Raw genomic sequence first — 21,434 nt, 5'->3', positions numbered from 1 at the left:
TAAAAAAAATATTTTGGTCGTTTTGGTCGTTTTTCCGCGTTATGGTCGTTTTCCGCGGAAAAAGAACGTCATTTTTGGAATCAGCGTTAAATTTCGAGTAGAATGAAAAAAAAATTTCGGTAATTATATCGACCTCCGGACCTCACGCGAAATTAAAATTTTTTTTTTCCTAAATGTTCGAAATTTCACGCTGATTTCATAAATGATTGTCGTTTTTTTCGGAAACGTCCCGTTTTCCCGGAAAATGGGAAAAACGGGAAAAATATTTTTTGCTCAAAAACCATGTTGTGGGTACTCAAATTGTGCGGAATTTCCTCCTGAACAAGAATATGTAAATTTCATTACGATCGGACCTCTATTAAGTAAAATATCACCGAAAAACGGGAAAACGGGGAAATTTTTCTTTGCTCAAAACCCATGTTGTAGTTACTCAAATTGTGTGGAATTTCATCCTGAACAAGAATATGTAGTTTTTATTACGTTCGCTTTTAAGTAAAACATCACCGGACAGGTTACCCAACCTAACATAACCTAACTTAGGTTTACGTTAGGTTAGGTTAGGATAGGTTAGTTTAGGTTAGGTTAGAAGTTAGGTTAGGTTTGGTTGAGTTTCGTTAGGTTAGGTTAAGTTTGGTTAGGTTAGGTTAGGTTAAGTTTGGTTAGTTTAGGTTAGGTTAGGTTAGGTTAGTTTAGGTTAGGTTAGGTTAGGTTAGGTTAGTTTAGGTTAGGTTAGGTTGAGTTTTGTTAACCTTCGAATCTAATCCTGTTTAGATTAGGTTAGGTTAGGATAGGTTAGTTTAGGTTAGGTTAGGTTGGTTCAGGTTAGGTTGAGTTTCGTTAGGTTAGGTTAAGTTTGGTTAGGTTAGGTTAAGTTAGGTTAGGTTAGGTTAGATTAGGTTGAGTTTTGTTAGGTTAGGTTAGGTTAAGTTTGGTTACGTTAGGTTAGTTTAGTGTAACCTGACTTAACCTAACCTAACTTAGGAACTTAGGTTAGGTTAGGTACGTTTATCAATAACATGAGTATTGTAAGTAAACTACCCCTAAACTAACCTAACCTTACCAAACTTAACCTAAACTAACCTTACCTAAACTAACCTAACCTAAGTCGGTTAGTTTATCAATAACATGAGTATTGTAAGTAAACTAACCTAACCTAACCAAACTAACCTAACCAAACTTAACCTTACCTAACCTAACGAAACTCAACCTAACCTAACTTAACTTAACCTAACCTAACCTAAACTAACCTAACCTAACCTAACCTAAACTAACCAAACTTAACCTAACCTAACCTAACCAAACTTAACCTAACCTAACGAAACTCAACCTAACCTAACCTAAACTAACCTATCCTAACCTAACCTAACGTAAACCTAAGTTAGGTTATGTTAGGTTGGGTAACCTGTCCGGTGATGTTTTACTTAAAAGCGAACGTAATAAAAACTACATATTCTTGTTCAGGATGAAATTCCACACAATTTGAGTAGGCCTAACTACAACATGGGTTTTGAGCTAAGAAAAATTTCCCCGTTTTCCCGTTTTTCGGTGATATTTTACTTAATAGTGGTCCGATCGTAATAAAATTTACATATTCTTGTTCAGGAGGAAATTCCGCACAATTTGAGTACCCACATAATGGTTTTTGAGCAAAAAATATTTTTCCCGTTTTTCCCATTTTCCGGGAAAACGGGACGTTTCCGAAAAAAACGACAATCATTTTTGAAATCAGCGTGAAATTTCGAACATTTTGGAAAAAAAAATTTTTAATTTCGCGTGAGGTCCGGAGGTCGATATAATTACCAAAATTTCAAAAATCGCGTGCAAACCCTAAAATGCATATTAACCAAGTTAACTACTATCGTTTTTACTGTAATTCAGTGTATCAGCGGCAATGTTACGCATTGGCGAGCGTTAGTTCAGCTCCTGGTGCCGTCCCGGCATCTAACGGTCAGCAGCGAACGTGTTAAGGGGGATTTTATAATATTAAAGTGGGGTAGGCCTAAAAGTTAATGGGATTTTCTTGAGCAGATTAGCAAAATTGTTGTCTTGCTCCTGAAGAAACAATGTTAACAAGTTCCTATGGAAGAAACCCCAGATGCAACTCATTTAGGCTATTTCTATAGGTTAGGCCTAGCCTACTTAGCTAAAACTAAAAAACCAAGGCCTATTAATATGAGTATGCAATTTATATACGTTGTTAAACATTCAATGTTAGCCTTCATACATACCTGACTTGGAACTATTGCCATCCAATCTCTCATAATACGTAGGGTGAATTTCTTTCATCAACATCCAATTCACAGCTTTGACCTGATATGGTCTCAGAGTCGGCAAAAGATAAGGATGTTGAGGATCAGGTAAATCACCAGGAAATGATTCTAAACTGTGGAATTGTTTAACACAATCGTAAATTTCAATTACCCGCTGCCTGTTAGTTGTCAACATTTTCAAGAATAGGCCTAGGCTTAATATCCTTCGAGGTAGTTCACAGTAACTTAAAATTATAACTTTTGTTCAGAAAATAACAAAGATTTCATGTAGGTACCGATGGTTAGACTAACTTACTGTTAATTTAGACGAAAAATACGAACATAGACTACGGACCTACATTACAGTACAGCTAATGCACCAAAATTAATCAACAATAACAATACAACAAACAAACAGTAAACACTAAACACTAAAAAACACAAACAAACATGGTTGTGTGTTGTGTTTGTAAAATGTAAATTTTAGTTTTCTTTTGTTTACTTCTGCTTCTGCTCCTGCTGGCTGTTGTGTTCTTCTCTTTCATTCGTTTGCTGTAGGCAAGCTTTGTGGAAAACAAGTGAGCTTATATGCTTATACTAAAAAAAACTCAATATAAATATAAAAGTTAATTAATTACAGTGCCTTAGTATGAAATTGAAGAGGTTTGTTTGGTTAGGTTAACCTAACCAACCAAACGATATATCGAATGAAATAATTGAATAAAAATATCTATCAATATTTTCATTCGGTTTTTTGACAACAGGATATGAAAGTCCAAGGCGCCTTGATGAAAGTCTATACCCAGTTGGGTAAAATATGTTATAAAAATATGTCAATGAATAAGCAAACTATACTTTAATACAACATATTATCATAAATAAAACATACTGGTTAGTCTATGATATTATGCATGGTATTAATTAAATGGGGATGAGTGCCAGAAGTGGTGGCTCGCCTTAAAATTTGAGGATCGAAGTTCAAAACAAGATCATCGTTAACATATACCATAGATAAAACATACTATACCTAGACGCCTTATGACTTGGGCTATCAATTTTAATGATTCTATAATAGACTAACCAACCAACACGAGTTGGCATCTCATCACATTGTAAATTTCGAAGCTAGTTTTTCGTGTCTAGTCCATGTCCGGTGACACTGATTGCTAGTGTCAACAAAGTTTGGTTTCTATAATTTGAGGGTTAGTTTCTAGATATATTTTTTTCGTTACGGTTTGGTTATAACTAGCAGACGAGTTATCATTTATTATTAGATCGTTTTATTTATTAAACGAGGTTTTAAATGACTTAAATAACAAGAAACAAATTTAAACAAAACAAGACAGTGCAACCACTGACTGAGCTTACTATGACTTACTATGAGTGCACCCAAGTGCACAAGACAGAAAACTAACAATTAAAACTGGCTTCAGCAGATTCAGCTGTTCGACAATTAAAGATGAGAAATCTACTAAGTGAGTAGGCCCATGTTTTATCTATGCTTATCTAACAAAAAGTCGAACTTAAATATTTCATGAGATCAGGTTTTAGATCGATTCCTGGAGTTAGTTAATAATTAACTCCCTGCTTGTGTTTTTTTTTTTTTACGTAGAAGATGAAGGAGACAAAAAAAACGACGAAGAATGTGGTTGCATGAAATATTCAATCCTTGCGAGAAAAAACAAGAATACATTTTATACTTTATTTTGATGAATTTTGCATAGACAAGTTTTTAACTTCTTCAGGATGTTATAATACTATAACTATGTCAATAAATAACACTATAACTAACAATAACAAACAAACAAATAACAGGCATAAACCATTAAAGTGTGTGAGCAGCTTATTCAAACAAGTGGAACTACTACTACTATCCGCAGTGCTATCCTGATAATTAGACCAATTAGTATATACCAAGGCAAAATGTGGTTCGGATTCCACTATAAACTGGTAGGTCCCATAGTTGCCATTATCTGTATGGGCTATTAATTAACAGCTGTGTCTAAAGGAATGTCAGCCTTATAGTCACTACCTAACAAGACTACAAGATCGCGCCACTCATGCAACACTCATCTTCATTCATACATGGCTTAAAATACCTACTTTGTATGGTCACCATTTAATAAGAAAGTATTCAAGTAATTGTCCAAAATACATCAAAATATCACACTCTAACTTACAGTTTATGATGGAACGGTGATCGGGAATAGCTTAGCCAGCAAATACAAATGAAATACAATGTTAGTGTTATCATGGATAAAAACGTACATACTCCTCAAAGAGTATGTTTTATCTACGGTGTTATCGAATTCATTTGTACAATTGTATTTGGAGGCATTTAAATTAATCTTTTGGTGCAACGCTAAGCTTATGGCTAACCGGATTTCCGTGGCTGGAATCCTCAAAGTTCAAGGCTCTCAGTGCTTTCCTACTGCACCTCTTGCTGGGGCTAGCAAGGCCTGATGAATGAGGGATTCCCAGACCAAGTACGTACCCACCTGATGAGGTTTTGCTACACCCTCGTAAAACCCTGTCAATACCGTCACAGACGCTTTGTTTTATCATATAAATATAAAAGGTTGGTCTGTTATAATGAACTTTATTCTTTAACCTCCCAAGTTCTGCATTAGCGCAGCATTCTCACCATGGAAAATTCCGGTGGCCAATATTCACTGGGCCGGGGCAAAATGTTCTTAGAAGTGTCACGGCACGTGGCTGGAATGCGCCGAGCAAATTCCTCACTGAACCAAATAACTGCACAAATAGAGTTTGCCTAACGCCCCAAAAGTGACGACCGCCTCATAAAAGCACCACTTTATGAACCAAATGACGAAAAGGGAGTATGTTTTATCTATGACGAAATGCAGGCAATCCCAGACAGCACACTTTCTCCTCAGGACATCCCACGGATATTGCGACAGGATATGCAAGATATCCCATAGTGGTCCTATGGTCAACTTGGGATATCCCAGGATATCCACTGGAATGCGTAATGTCCCCGCCCGGGGATGTCCTACGGATAAGCTCACACGCATATCCGTAGGACATCCGAGGTCATCCCAGGGTAGTCTTCAGGACATTCTCAGGACATATGGAACTACTATGGGATGTCCCTGGGATAAAGTGTGGTCTGGGCCTGAACATAAAAAACACAAAATAATATAGATTTAGTATGAAAAGCTTAATTATAAGTTTAGTAAATTGATTAAATAGTTAATAAACACAAATTTTGAAGAAAAAAACGAGAAAAAAGTTTTTGGCCCTGACGGGTCTCGAACCCGGTACCTTCGCCTTATGAGCCTCGTACCTTACCTCCTGAGCTATCTACGCTTGGTGGATATGAGTGTTTTCAAGTGGTGAAAGAGTAGTCGACAGTTGCAATGGTCGCAATACTTAAAATATTTTTGATACTACCCCAGTATAGGCTATAATATGATTCTGTTAATCTGTTTATGCCTCAAGTAGTTGAATTGTTTTTCTGGTAGTTGGAGAGGATACTGGTATTTGAATATAGATTATTTAATTACCATTAGATTAGCATTGTTATAATTGATTGTTATATGATTAAAATTAGTTTTTGGATGTTTTATTAATTTAAAGTTAGAATTAAATTCATATTTCACACAACTATGATAGAACTCTAGTTTTCTTGAACTCAGTGGTAGTAATATGTCAGTAACGTTAAGTCAGCCCTTGCTAGCCACAGTATTAACAAGACATATTTTCAATCTGGGAAACCTTAAACTTTTAAAACAAATTATAAAACCTCGACATCTTAATGCGTGGGAATCTTATTTTTAGAAAAAAAAAAAAACAGACCAAAATTATTTGTTAAATAATGAAGACGGCCCAATTATAAATTCGGAATTACTGAAAATAATTACATCAAGAACAACACTGTAATATATCCAAAATTCAAAAGATTAATTTTTCTAATATTATTATTTATTTTTCCAATATCCTTTAAATCATCTGTTTTAACTTTGTTTAAAATTAATTTATTAAGTAAATATTTACTTTTTGTACTAGTGTAAACACAGCCTGAAGATGGAAACCAAGCTTCTGAAAACGCTAGTGAAAAAAACAAATTATTATATATTATTGGCATTGTTGAACATTTAAATTTAGATATACATTTCATCAGTGGTAGTATTTTTTTCTTCAGTTTGTTACCGGGACATTACGGGACATTACAGGATATCCAGTGGATTTTGTACATGTCCCGGGATTTCATGGGACATTCTGGGATATCCTATGGCATTCGTACATATCCCGGGACTTTACAGGATATCCTGAGGTTAACTTACAAATCCCGGGACATTACGGTATATTGTAGGATATCCTGTGGATTTCGTACTCGTCCCGGGATTTTGCGGGATATCCTGAGGATAGCGTACATATCCCGAGACATTCTCAGGACATATGGGACTACTATGGGATGTCCCTGGGATAAAGTGTGCTGTCTGGGATGCGGTACCGCCCGCAACGCTGATTGGCTGACGCCCCTCCCAGTGGCCAGAGCGGGGACGAGGACGGAAAACCCAGCTGAAGGCAGTACTCCAAATTATACTCCAAATTCTAAATTCATTTTGGTCGGTTGTCTAAATTCCGCATCACATTTTCCCTTTTCTAAAATGAAATCCATCAATCAAATAACTTAAAGTTCTAAATTATTGTAGGGGATTTTAAGATTGCCAATTTTCCTTTCTTAGTTAGAGCTGTAAAGTGTTAACAATTTGTAGTTGGTTGTAATTGGATTAAATACTAGTAACTAGTGTTTTAATCCAATTAGTTGGAAAGTTTAATTGTAATAAACTACATTTGTTTAAAGCTTTTAGTTTCTGCAACATCATGTTTTTTTTGCTTTCAGCCATTAAGCCTCAGCTATTTAAAAATTTCAAGGGCGTTAAAATTTTAAAATCTCATCTTAAGAAATCTTTCCAATACAGTATAATAAAAAAAACCCTGTTTCTACGATGTAAATCAAGTAATTTAACATTTTATAGGAAATTACTGACTGAATATATATAGTTAATGTAATAAATAGCCCAGAAATATAATGGAAAACGTTTTTATACTGAACAAATTATTGATACATCTTTTTTAACAATTACACCAAAACCAAAACCATAACATCTTAATTTTTAGACCACTCTTCTAGATGTACAAGAGACTTTGGGGATGCAGTTCTGTATAGGCCTATAATAGGGCCTTGATTTGAATAGTAGGAACAGGGGTTTTTTGTTTTTATAATAAATTTGAGTTTCTTCCCTATGGAGAATTTGCCTTATTGTACAAGTAATTCTGCAGAAGATTATTCTGTTGACAAGAGTTATATAAGTTATTTGTATTAAGCAAAGAAAAATGTTTAAATCAAAAAGCGGAGTTAAACTTTTCACTTCAGAATTCGAAATATCGACTGTTGTTGTAGTAGGACTCTGTTTGCCTGTGTAGGTGTATGTTAGCAGCCCGCAGCCTCTATAGCATCATCGGCCATCGCATTATTTTTTTTCGCTTTGGGCTTTAGCTTTTTAACTCTCCCTCGCAATCGCATTGGGCATTGGGCATGAACGCTTGATCGTACTTCAGAAGATAAGAACGGATAATCGAGTGTATCTATTTGTATATTTTTGATATTTACCCGAATTTAAGTTTTGACTACTTTCTAATTTTACTAAAATGGATGAGGACGAAGTAGTGGAATATGAAACTGTCGAAACGATTGAAAATGAAGAGGATTACCAATACCAAGATGAGTCAACTGCACCACAAGCTCAAGGTATGCGCTCAATGGCCATTGATGATGCTAGGACTTGATTTAATCAATGTCTGAAATGCTACATCAATTCGATATATTCTGTACTCAAATACCATGCCCTATAATCTTTGACAAAACTTAATATTTTTATAATCAGATTTAAATGTGAACGATTAGTATTCAAAAATACAATCAAACTTCATTATGATTTTTTAATTAATTCAATGTCAGTATAATAATAGCCATAGCCTACATGACTTAGGCCTAGGCCTACTTCAGCCTTTACACTAAAAACAAATTCCCCTACTGTAATTAGGCCTATCCTGCTTCTAATGGGCAACCTAAATAAGCATAATTTCTTGATCGATATTGATTGATAGACATTGTCACACTTAGTTTTGTTATTCGTGTAAACAGTCAGTAACTTGGAAACAGTCCTAAAGGTTAATCCAGTAGGCCTACCATTAACCCTCCGAGTGTCCATAGTTTAGGCCTTAATGTCCGCCTATTTTTGGCGCATTTGCAAGGTTTTATTAAAACCGATCTGAGAAGCTTAAAACAATGTTAATTCTACTGTTCTATATACCATTTTGTTTGGAAAATCATGGGCTTCAATATTATACATAAAACATAAGGAACATTTGTTTCAAAAATTTTTTTAGATAAAAAAAAATATTTTGGAAGATTAAAAAAAAAAAAATAAGTTCGCGCTCAATGAAATTGTATAAATTATAGGCCTATAAATATTTGAAAATAGCCACTTTGTTCTAAATTTTATGAGGATTACAAATATATAATAATATAAGGAAGTAGATTTGCAAATAAATAAGTTATGGGCAAAAAACAGATTTCAGTACATAGCGTTTAGCTAAGAATGCATAGCCTAACCATAGCTAGGAATCTGGCTGATAATTTACATCAATATCACTACCTACTTCTTCAGGATCATCAACCAGCCCTTCAAAATCACTCAAATCTTCTTATAATGCACCACGTATATCACCACTTTTGATTTTTAACACTAAAACAATGATAAACGTAATAAAACACATCAGTATCGGTCCGAGGGTAACCTAGCTGTTTACAAATACGCACGTCAGCTGTCTGCTACAATTACGATCGGCTCGGAGAACATAAAGCGCTTAGAGACAGACCTCTGGAGAAAGCTTAGAATATAACGAAAAGAACGATACCTAACTCGATCCAGTTCAATCCGATTCAGTCAGTCATAGAGCCTTCGCCGTAAACGATGTTCGTGCATCAAAAAATTGACGCGTGACACTACACAAAGTGTGTCGTGCGTCGATTTTTCGACGAGTGACGCTCGGAGGGTTATAGCCTATCTATTAAGTTATAAAATTAAACTAATCATAACCTTACCTAACCAACCAAACTTACTGATGGTGAAAAAATCGCATGAAGGTTTACTAATCGAATCGATAGTTTCAATCGATATTAGCATAAGTTAGCCCAGTTAAGAAACTGTACCCCTGTTCTAAACTTAACCTAACCTTAACTAAACTGCAGTAAGTTATGTGAGTAAAAACCCAAGTGCAGCCAATTCTGTAAAACTGGATTAGGCTAGAAAAAATAAGCCTGCCTCAGCTGTTTAATTTTAATAATAAAACAAAGTGATTCATAACTTAACTCACTCTTTGTGATTAGGCCTAAGTTTATTGGTCTTGATTATTTTTCTTGTCTTTGCTAACAGTTAGGCGTAGCAAAACTGCTAAGTAACCTAGGTACTTACTTAGGTAGGCTTACTACATAAGTTAGTTAATAGCAAAACTGCTAATTTAGTTAAGCTTAGTGGCATTTTTACATGACCATGTCCTTAAACGTTGAGTAAAGCGGTCCAAACCCAAATTTAAGTTATGTGTTTGTATTGTATTGGGATGTGAAAGGAATCAAACCGACCCTTCCGCATCAAAGTCTGAGACACTAACTGAATAGGCCTAAGTATCCTAACTGTAAACATGTTTAGCCTTCTGTCGGTCGCACCTAATCTATTAGATAGGCCTACCGCAACATTAAAAATGTCTGCCATTTTTGTGTTCTCCCTCCAAAACCGGTCTTGGCCAGTGTGCTGTTTCATCCCCTCCTCCCACACTTAGTAGGCTATCGCTGTTAGCGTCGTCCCGTGCACACATGCATTGTTTTGCTCCGTTGTATCTGATAGCAGTGTGACCGGTCCCGTTTTTATTTTGTGATATGAGCCTATCTCAAAATAAAAACGGGACCGGTCTCGTTTTTTTTGTGATAATATCTCTGTTTTAACATACAAAAATAAAGTAATTAATTCCATTAAATAGAAATACCTAGGCCTAAATAAAACTGTTTAAGCCCACCAAAGAAAATGTTGAGTTTAATTTTACATTCAGAGCGGATCTGGTTGAATTTTACACGGGGGGGGGGGGGGGGGGGTGGGGTGGACATGTATTTAATGGATACAGGAATGTGTATGGTCTAACAACTTTTTTTTACTAGGCTAATTGGGAAATGCTTAGACGATGTCAAATATTTATGAAATCTATAGGTCAAGAGTTGTTGAATATAGTAGTAAAAACAATTTTTAATAAAAAATTTATCTGAGAGATATAGTGCGCGCGTCCGGTGGCGTTATGAAATAGGCGCCACTGACCTGGAGGGTTAACTTATTTAAACAAAGTTCTTAATTTATAGCGCCAATCATATTAACACGGACATTATAGACACAGAGGGGGAGAAATTTCAGATGTATTAATCTTACTTAAAGAGTTCAAAGACATAATTACTGGAACAGTAACCTGGAACAGCAACCTGGAACAGTACAAACATTCAAAGCTAAGTTAAGAGTAGGCCTATCGGTGGCTGATAGGCCTAAATGTTCGATTTCCAATACACTAACCGAGACCTTTTCCGTTCACATTACACAGTGCAACTAGCAAGGAACTAGATCATTGAGTGTCTCCAAGGGTCTAAGAACCTAGGTGGATCCGGCTACTACTCCGATCGTTTGTGCTTCTCGTTTTAGTGGTTGTACCGAAGTCTAATTGTGAGGTGTGCAGATTTCAAGGTAGCCTATCAATCAACCCTCATTTAATCAATGACAAATACTGCATCCCTTCCTTCGCTTGAAGAAACTTTACAAAAGTAAATTGTTCAAAATTCTTTTCAGTAGACCTAACTAATTTGAATAATCCGAATCTATAGATACAAGTGGACAAAGAAGCAAAAAAAATCTAGCGATAGTGACACAAAGGATATTTTAGCTTAAATAGATTACATTTTGATAAGACAGCATCTAAGATATTTCAAAAGCTGATGGACCAGTTATTAGTTGGTACCGATTTTGCTTGGTATTTTGAAGATGTGTGTGTGGATGATAAAAATGGCTCAAAACAGTTCTTGTATTAAGGAGAGCAGGACTATGCACTCGTGAAGATATATTACAGATTTTCAAAGAAAGTGTGACCTATCTCAAACACAAATTTAGTGCTCTTGCAATTCAGCCTGTTGAAGATCGTGCAGAAGCTATCAAGAAACAACCCTTACCAAAAGAACGTTTTTGAGCTTTGATAATTTCTTGGATCTTACTATTCAAGGTTCATTCCGAATTTGCTGTCTCTTTTTGTATTTCTTTACACAGATTTTTGCACAAAAACTCAACTTGGGCCTGGAATAGTGACTGTGAGAACACATTCAACCATATTAAGATTAACATTTCAAACAATATGGTGCTTGTACTTGTACATTATGATCCTAAACCTACCTAAACGTCACTTAATCCTTGCAACAGATGCTTGCAATATAGGATTAGGAGCTGTTATCCTTCATCGTTGTCCTGATGGCAGTCAGAAACCAATTGCAGCTGCTTCAAGAACGTTAAATTCAGCAGAACAGAACTATTCTTCGATAGATAAAGAGGCACTCGCCATTATTTTTGGTGTTGAGAAACTCCACTAATATCTCTATGGCAGGCATTTCACTCTTTTGTGTGATCATAAACCACATGAACTATGAACTAATCTTTGGGGCAAAGCAGCCTATACACATGCCGCTTCCAGACTTCCAAGATGAGCTATTATCCTCAGTGGATCATTGACAACGATATAAACTACAGAGCTAGAAAAGAAAATGTTCTATAGCAGATTGTCTGAGTAGATAACATTTAGAAGGAGGAACAAATATTGATTCTTATAACTTTAAACTTCACAACAACTCGACCATTTAATTCATTTGTTTTGTTTAATTTAAATGGAACTATAGGACCCATGCTGCTCCACGTTATATAAATATCATATACAAGAAATAATCACATTTATGATTTTGGATTGAGTAATACAGTATCTTGAACTTAACTGATTCAAACGGCCAATAGCTCAAAGTAAAGCCTATAATTTACTGATTATTTTGAGTCTAAAACATGTAAAAAAAAAGAAAAAAAAATACTGGAGCAATTGACTTTTTATCACAGAAAAACCTTACATAAAATAACTTTTATGTTGGTGGTTCACCTTGCTTTGCTTGAAACTTGTCCGATTTGAATAACTAATACTGTAGCTTAAATGAAAGCCGGTAAATCAAAGGTTCTTAGACCAAAATGAAAATATATAGGATTACATAATTTTATAACTGGTGAAATACATCTTAAATTGAAGTAAGAATTCAAAAATAAATCAAATTTATGTTTTTTTTTGGTTGAGTAATACAGTAGATAAATATATGCCGATGCTTGATGTGAAATCTGTGCATACCTTCAATTTAAGACCTCAATCATGAAAATCGGTCAGGTAGAAGAGCCAAACAAACTCGGAAAAGAAAAACCAAATTTTACTTCCATAAATACATGGGGAGTAAATTTTGTTTACATATAAGCTGAGTGGGACTGTAGATAAATATATGCCGATGCTTGATGTGAAATCTGTGCATGCACAACTTCAATTTGAGACCTCATTCATGAAAATCGATCGCGTAGAAGAGCTAAATGAACTCGGAAAAGAAAAACCAAAATCTTTTAAATATATAAGATAACGTTACAAACGTGGAATTTACGGAGTGACCAACTTTTTAGTTGTTACTATATTTTCAATTATTTAAATATTAAATTGTTTTATTTGCTCTGGGCATTACATTGTTTTATATGTTACAGATAAAGTAAGGTACCGGTAGGCTAAATCTCAAAATCGATCAATACAAATTTTACAATCGATCCTTAATTGGATGATGCACGAGGTAGTAAACGAGAAAACATAATTTACTTTACTTTTGTAAAACTATCCTACGCCAAAGGCTGACATAATAAACTCCCTATGTCACAGGGCAAAACAGAGTTCAGCGATATATAAGTACCTTATTACGTCGAAGGCTCCCTCAAGAGCTCCGTCACTGTCATCAATTGGATGACAATGAAGCCTAAAGAACATTAAATAAATTTCTCTAAATTATTTATGTTACAGGGTGTCTCAGGTCTGGGCAAACCCACGATCTTATTTTAAAATATAAACAACAACAAAGCAGAAGTCACAATACCAGCTGTCAATCAATTTTGACCTTGAACCGCCATAGTTCCATTTGAGTTGATTATAAAGGACAAAAAACAATTATTTTCAGCGGATATATATAATAATGGAATATTTATCAGAGACATAGGTACTTCATGTTTAATGGATTTGAAAAATATTATCTAATGTGTTACTTGGCTCCTGTGTAATGGCTAAGGTAGTGGATCGATATTGAGTAGAACACAAAGTTGAATCGTGTGACTCAGGACGCGTTACCTGTTCTTTGTTCTTTGCTGATGTTCTTTGCTCCATGTCCACTCTTGACATTCCTTTCAGTACAAAACAGTTTTTTAATCGTGTATGAGACCCAAGCCAAATTCCAAATTTAAGATACATTGCTGAAAGTAATTTTTATCTTTGTTTCAGTCTGGGATGGTCAGTCTGTGCATTTGCTCATTAAAGAATACAAAGAACACAAGAATCTTTTCGACATTCCGGATATAAAAAGACGAAAGATATGGAATAAAGTTGCTGATAAACTTCAAACCCTCGGGTACAATTGCAGTGGAGAGCAGTGTGAGAAAAAGTGGAGAAATTTGAAAACCTACTTCTCAGTCAACCAGGGCAAGGAAAACATAACTTGGCCTTTTCACGAAGCAATGAGGGATGCACTTTGTGGTGGGCAAAGTTCTCTGAAAAGGAATGGGCAAAAAACGCCCATTGAATATGTTGCCGAAAATCCAGAAGAACAGTATTATGATGAGCAGTTTGAAAATGATACTGCTCCGCCTGCCTGGTTTTCTGACTTCCTTTCCCAGTTTCGCGAAGATGAAAAACAGAAAATGGAAATGCTAAAAGAAATGCATGAAGATATTATAAATCTTGAAAAGAAAAAATGTAATTTGCTTGAATCGTTGATTGACAAACTTACGTGATTCTTATTTTGGCACTGGCCCACATGAAAATCTCACAAGTTTTTAAAAGTAACCAATTAAAGATTAAAAGTGGATTTTTGTTTGTAGAAGTCCCCAATAAGATTATATACCCCTCCAAAAAAACCAAGGTTTCAAAAGGACTTGGGACTTTTCCTCATACGCTTAACTAATTTTTTCTAAGATTTGTTTTTGTGTAGATAAGGAATAAGCATTTGAACTTTGAATGTCATGAAGTACTAAACATTGCAACCATTAAATGATATATTTTTAAAGTTCATAGGATATATTATTTACTAACCTGCATGTCCTTCCATTATTTTTAATTGTTTTACAGTATAAGAAGCTGATTAGAATGGCATCTTGCCATGCACTACTATTCCAATATTGGTAGTTTAGTACCGGTACATACTTCTTTATGATGGTGGACAATTCCATTCAACCCCTGATTGTAAAAAATATCTTCTTCGCAATTTAAATTCCATTATCTATATTCTTGAAGGGATCATTAGTATTGCCATGTAATATTGTAAGAATAAAAAGTTAAATTGAAAAATCAAATGAATTTAAATCTATATCTTACAAACATATTTTTAGTTATCCAAACACCCAGTTTTGTGGCAGGATTGACAGGAAATAAAAAAAAACGGGGTTGCTTGGTTGCTCATTCGAGGTGCAGTTCATAGAACAAGCCAATTCCGTCAACTTGATCCTGAAGTCTCCCATAAGCTTTGCCCAGTTGACCTCTTCATAAGTTTCACTAGACTTGTAAATCCTGTATGTTATGTGTCAATTAATGCCATTCATTCAACCTGGCCTAGGTGGGATTTGAAGTACCTAATAGTCGGTTATTTAGCCATTAATTACATCATGCTATCGCTATGCCAACATCAAATTTGCAAAGTTATGATCTTGCAAACAAATACAAATTGACATAAAAGAAATAATTGACCAGAAAAGTGAATATTTGCTTGTAATGATGGCTATTGATTATAAATTTCGTTTTTCCAATGTTTAGTAGTAAAAAACCCCAATTTTTGGTTTGGGTAAAAAACATGTTCAATGACTAAAAAATTCTTCCTGTGACCATAGAGAAATAGAATAATATATACAGTCAAAGGAATGTTACGCGATGTGCCGCTAGAGCCGGTACAGTACAAAGGTGAACTGTACTGAAAAAAAGTTTACGGCAGTGATCAGGATCCAAACCCACGACAACGCTGCCTCGGGCCTGAAGTCTGTGACGCCACCGACTCGCCTAAACTCACTGTGGTTTTTGCTTGCTTCAATATTTGTTTATTCAAAAGTTTCTTTTCTAAAAAAAGGTGTTAACGATTTACTTTACTTACTTGCTGCCGTGGTTCATGGTACCCAAGGAGGTACTGCCTCGCCAACACACTGCCTCCAGATTCCTCTATCCATTGCTTCCTCCTCTCTTCTTCCTCTCTTCTTGCATTCATTCTCATTCATTCTTCTCAGGTCTCTTCTCACTTGATCTCTCCACCTGAACTTTGGCCTTCCAGGAGGTCTTCTACCCTCGGGGTTGTTGGTTAGGGTGTTGAGCGATGGGAACGAGCTTATCTTCAAAGTTAACTAGCATTTGACATAAAACCACATTAGGACAGGACGACGTTTGTCGGGCCAGCTTGAAGTTCTAAAGTTGGTCTCTTGTTTATATAAAAAAATATATATAACTTAGATAGATGATTTCTTAGTTAGCCACTCCTGTTTAAACTATAAATTTAATCTTTTTAGTCTCCTCATGTTAATCTATAGACCTCGTTTTAATCCATTAATTATTGTTATTTTTTGCATCTAGAATGAAAAATGTAACACACAATTGAGGTGGAATGTATGAGCACTTTTACAGTTACTCTATTACAGTATTTAAATAAATCTTAGGGCGAATGTCAAAATGTCAGCAGAAAACATTAAACAATATCAAGTTTAAAACCTTAACTATTTAAAATTTAATTTGTAATAGGGATCCACTATCACTTACCATAATTAAGAGGGTAGCAGGGCATCTGAATATCTAAGATGTATTATTTGTATACTGTAATTAGGACAAATAATAAAGGTTTTCTCTTTAACAACCCTTTTTCGCTTTACTAAGCAGATTTTTACGATCGAGGTGTCATTATAAAGGTTATGGTCTAGTAGGCTACATAGACGGATGGTAAGTAAAAATGTTAATTTCCTTTTGAGGGTTCCCGACAAACTTTCTTTATACTGTAACAGTTTGAAATGCAAATTAATTTAAGAGCTCCAGCTTTTGACAAACTCGTGATCCATATTTATTCGTTATTCGTTTTTCTTGGATATAAGAGTTTTGAACCTTATTAAAATGTGTATTTTACGCCTTGCCCCCCTCAATTAAAATCATTTGCAATTTTTTTTTTAGAAAATCCATATGAAGAATATATACAAGGAATGACAATCGGGAATATTTGGGATCAGGAGATGACGTTCAGCTTGATCGATGAGTACAGAAACCATCTGCAAGACTTCTTGTATCCGAAGGGCCTCTTGATTCGAGACATCTGGATAGCTATAAGTCGCAGCATGCAAGCTCGAGGTTACAACATCACTCCTGCAGCATGTGACAACAAATGGCGACAGCTGAAGAAAACATATAAATACAATGTACCGCAAGCAGGTAAGATTCACAGTCAGTTAAAATATCAGAAAAGAGGCTGCAATCGCAAATTGAAGTTTTAGTATAAGTTATTTAATAAAAAAAAACCATGGTGGAAGGAAAATACATAGGTGTGCTATTCCCGTTATATGCTGACGTCACCCAGATTCCAAACAAAAAAATCACCTGATAACAATCAAATCAAAACAAACTTATATGGCAATACACCATATAAGTTTGTTTTGATTTGATTGTTATTGTTTTGATAATTTTTCTAATTGGTAAAATTGTGTTTGCAATCTGATTGACGTCAGCATATGATGGGAATAGCGCACCTATGTGTTTTCCTTCCACCATTAAAAAAAATAAATAAAAAATTAAGTTAATGCATTTACACTGTTCTTTTACTTACACACTATCTGAGGAGCTAGCGTAGAATAAGATTGCAAATTAAAGGAACCTTTGAACAGGTGTAATTTTTGACTCTAAGGTTGTCCATTTGTTCGGTTGTCTGTTTGAGTTCAAGTTCGGGGCATTGTATTTTACTACAGACTTTAATTTGATGTGCATATCAACCTATGGTTACATTAAAGAACCGTAGCGGGCCTTCCCTCTATGTGGGCTGCGCATCACTGAATAATGTTTTAAAATTATGTTAATGCCCAGTAACCTTGTATTACGTTTTGAAGCACTACTGTATCCTTAATATATTTTTTAAATATTTAACTGTCCTGGGATTTTTTCACCCAGTAACTTATGTGGATAATCCAATTATATGTAAATAAATATAGATAAATTTCAAAATTATTACAAATCTTTAAAATTAATTGAAAATGTCCTGTTGAAAACCAATCATTTAATCGCTGGTCTGTTCTTCATCCTCTTGAAACATGCCGCGCCTAACTTTACACCCTTGTAGCTCAGGGCCAACTGACGCTATGATGGTCAAAACACTGCCATTTTTTTTGGAAAGGTAGTTGGGGAAGGTAGATGGTGCGTCATGTCATTCTCTTGCTGATTCACTTATTTCGGGGCGCTTTTTCAAATGTGTGGCGCGAGTACTAGAGGGTTAATTCAAAGCACTTGGCCTCAGAGAAAAATCACAAGTCCACTCAAAGAGCAGTCTTTGCTCAATATTTATCCAAATGTTCATTAATAACCTGTCTGCACTATGTTAAAGGATTATTCTGTGTATTATGGCAATCCTCAGAGCTGCTTCTGAGATTAATAAGTTCAAACACACAAATAGAGTATATACAAACATTCATACTAACCCTAAGTTTCAACAAGTTTATTTAATTGTGAATGACTAACAGAATCCATCCTCGGCTTCTTGAACACTAAGAGAGGCTTGGATTGTTTCATTTTTCAGGGTTATAATCTTCCTTAATCTATGTAATAAAACAAACAAGATCAAAATATTGGGTTTGTTATAATGTGTGTAATGATTCAGTTTCTTCCAACAGGTCGAAAGAATAAATCAAAATGGTTATACTTTGAGGCTCTGGACGACATTCTTGGTAACAAGATGATAGCAAAAAGAATTGTCTGGAAACAACGGTCAACAATAAAGAAAGAGATACCGGAACCAGGCTCACCCCAAAGTGATTTCCAAGAAGAATACTTACCTCCATCCAAAAAAGTAGTGCAAGTGCAACCGAAATGGTTCAAAGAGTTTCTAACTCAGTACCAGGAAGAGGAAGTAAAGAAAAGGAATACATTACAAAAGATGCAAGATGATCTAGTCGCTCTGGAAAAACAAAAGTGTATTTTATTGGAAAAGCTGTTCAAGAAGATTTCCAAGGCTGCGCCTTCTCCTAAGATAGTCGAAGCTGTAACTCTTAGCCAAGAAATGTTTGAAGATGAACTGTAGCACTGTAAGTTGTGTGTATACCTGTACCTTTGTCCTTGTGTTCTTTAAGTTTTACTAAGGTTGATCAATTTGATTGAATATTTATAATAGTTTTTATTCAGAAATATAAACAGGTTTGTATTTTCTGAAATATATTTTTGTGTAGGATATCATTCACTACAAAGATACACTATCTTGCTTTTATCTTTTCAACTTCCAGATTTAATTATTGTTCATCATAGTGTGTCATTCGAATCAATAAATTATATTAATTAAATGTTTATAAGTAATTTTGAATTATTTCCCCTGTGTTCACACCAAATTAAACAAAAGCAACAAAAATCTAAGAATACTAGTTATTTTTTTAAAACATTCTGTTGATTTCAACATCTATTAGAGTTTACAACATTTGAGTATACTGGTGGAATCAAAACCGACACCCTCCAACCAAAGTCTGAGACAACAACAACAAACCCAGCGACACATCAAAATATTGTATTTTTATATTAATATTCACATTTATAATATTAGTAAGATGACTTAATTACTTTAGTAGTCTGGCAGTAATAATTATTCCCTCTAGTCAGATTCACATTTCAAATCCCACTCATCTTAGCCAAGTAAAGCCTTGTACAAACAGACAAGACCATTCTAGTGCTTCAACATTGACATTTTTGTTGTGACTGAGGATATCAAGTGAAGTACTGAAGTTAACAGGAGACAACAGTTAAACTTGAAGTATCCTTCATTTTTTGTCACCAAACTCATAAATATGTGGACCTTTTGTATCCCTTTCAAAAGTAAACATACAAACATGCACACTTAGATTACATTGTTTCTTCTTGCTAAGGAGAAGGAGATGTAACTGCTCGTCCGCCTACAATCTACATCGACATCATATTGACAAAAAGACGTCTACATTATTGTCGCACCTGCTGTAAACGCAGCAGGTGATGGCTGCAGGCGCAAGTGGTAGCAATTCATGTGGTCATCTCGAGTTGCTGGAGCACGTCTGTGTCTGTGTCCCTTGAGTCATTAACATCACTAGCAAGCACATTTAGTGTGTGGTTATAACGTTTTGATTTTAGTTGGTTAAGTTGTTTGATTGGATAAGTAAAGGTTACCAAAACTTACAAACTCCTAATGGTTTGTTATTTCTCTTTTTGATGGGAGACAACTTCCCATTTTTAAATGCCCATCAATGTTTCATTACCAAAGGCAAAACATAATTCTATTATGTAAAGTTGAAGTAAAATTCATGATATTTGTGGGCCCTAAACCCTAAATGGTCAGGGAGTGCGGGTGAAGCTCGGCCCTACCTGCGAGGGACCAAACTCCAATCCTAATCCCTTGCGTCTGCTGTGCGTGTGAAGTCTGCATGTGTGTGCGTAGAACCGACCCTTCGGCCAGCCGCACTCCCTGAGAAAACAGGGTATGTAGAGAGTAGTAGAACATCAATCGCAATGGGATATCAACTTCAGAATATTAAGTCATCGCTCAATTTAAGCCTTTTGTTATGTTCTTGATTGCTACTGGAGAAATATCAAGACAGTAACTTTGGAAAAAAGAAACTTTGCTCAAGTTGAATTAACAAACTGTGAGGATGGGGTTAACTTCATTGGTGGGGGAGATAGGTGACATACAAAGATCAACTTAAGTCACATAGCTGAGGAAGGCACCAAACTTTACATCGGGAACCTCTGCATACAAGATGATGTTTGGCAGAGACATCAGAACTAAACTAAGTCATGTCAGATAAAAATGTACATTGGATTGATATGGACCAGTCAAACTGACCAGATCATTCTTAAAGATTAAGAGAGTCGTCTTATATTCAACTTAGTAGCAATTCATAATTTATTCTATTGCCCTATCTTTTAGTATCAGGTGATTGGAATTATTTATTGTGTTGTTGTATAATTTTATGTTTTGTGTTTGCACTTTTTACAATGTTCAGATATATTTCTATTCTATAAAGATTTAAGTTTATTGAATTAAGATAGGCCTACAACAATTTAAAAAATCTAAAGTAATGTTATGATGTGATAGGTTTGAAGTACCTAAGTTTTATTCCTATTTCTTCAAGTTTTGGTTTCAAGATTTGAAATTTATGGTTTCTGGGCCTACACTACTTGCTACTTAGAATACAAATCCATATAAAGACTTCTGGGAACTAAAACATCTTAACTTTATCTCAACTACAATTAAGTAGTGATACAGGTAATTACTGTACTTTTCTTACTCTCATTTTACGTTCTTATTAATTTATATTTCTCAACTTCTCCATGCTGGCAACAAAACTTCTTCAAAATGTTTAACTTACACAAAATACAACTTCCAACCAAATACTTCTCGACAACAAGTAATCTACCGGTACTTTAGGTATCAGTATATTTACCTTAAATAAACAGACAATTCAATGTGGGGGTGATGAAACTTAGGCAAGTTCTTCTAAAGTTGGAACCAGAGGATAGTGTAAAAAATGACTCTTTTTAATTTCTGACACGGATTATTATTGGCAT

At 35.0% G+C, this 21,434-nt stretch overlaps 2 protein-coding genes across 2 annotated transcripts in view; one reads left to right on the top strand and one right to left on the bottom strand.

Annotated features, from left to right (window-relative positions):
- Positions 1-2,536, bottom strand: part of LOC129003062 (E3 ubiquitin-protein ligase SHPRH-like) — a 41,229-nt gene extending 38,693 nt beyond the window's left edge. The window contains exon 1 of the mRNA XM_054431277.1: positions 2,229-2,536. Within this exon, the coding sequence (XP_054287252.1) occupies positions 2,229-2,445 (217 nt within the window). The 5' untranslated portion in view covers positions 2,446-2,536. The remainder of the gene's footprint in view (positions 1-2,228) is intronic.
- A 5,264-nt stretch (positions 2,537-7,800) lies between these two features.
- Positions 7,801-19,198, top strand: LOC129002657 (uncharacterized). Its single transcript, XM_054430629.1, has 3 exons — positions 7,801-8,028; positions 16,827-17,081; positions 18,527-19,198. Exons 1-3 carry the CDS (start codon positions 7,929-7,931, stop codon positions 18,931-18,933), a joined length of 762 nt encoding a protein of 253 aa, XP_054286604.1. The 5' UTR covers positions 7,801-7,928; the 3' UTR covers positions 18,934-19,198.
- The last annotated feature ends 2,236 nt before the right edge of the window (positions 19,199-21,434 follow it).

Source organism: Macrosteles quadrilineatus, unplaced genomic scaffold, assembly GCF_028750875.1.
Source record: "Macrosteles quadrilineatus isolate MER2022 unplaced genomic scaffold, UCM_ALF_1.0 Scaffold_9__3_contigs__length_116548681, whole genome shotgun sequence".
In the NCBI taxonomy this organism is placed as follows: Eukaryota; Metazoa; Arthropoda; class Insecta; order Hemiptera; family Cicadellidae; genus Macrosteles; species Macrosteles quadrilineatus.
The sequence above is the reverse complement of the archived record's forward strand: the minus strand, read 5'-3'. Positions and strand labels throughout refer to the sequence as shown.

Excerpts from the sequence above, each read along its gene's own strand:
- LOC129002657 (XM_054430629.1), top strand. The coding sequence starts at position 7,929 with ATGGATGAGGACGAAGTAGTGGAATATGAAACTGTCGAAACGATTGAA. Across the intron at positions 8,029-16,826 it reads AACTGCACCACAAGCTCAAG|AAAATCCATATGAAGAATAT; the intron begins GTATGCGCTCAA and ends TTTTTTTTTTAG. Across the intron at positions 17,082-18,526 it reads ATACAATGTACCGCAAGCAG|GTCGAAAGAATAAATCAAAA; the intron begins GTAAGATTCACA and ends TTCTTCCAACAG.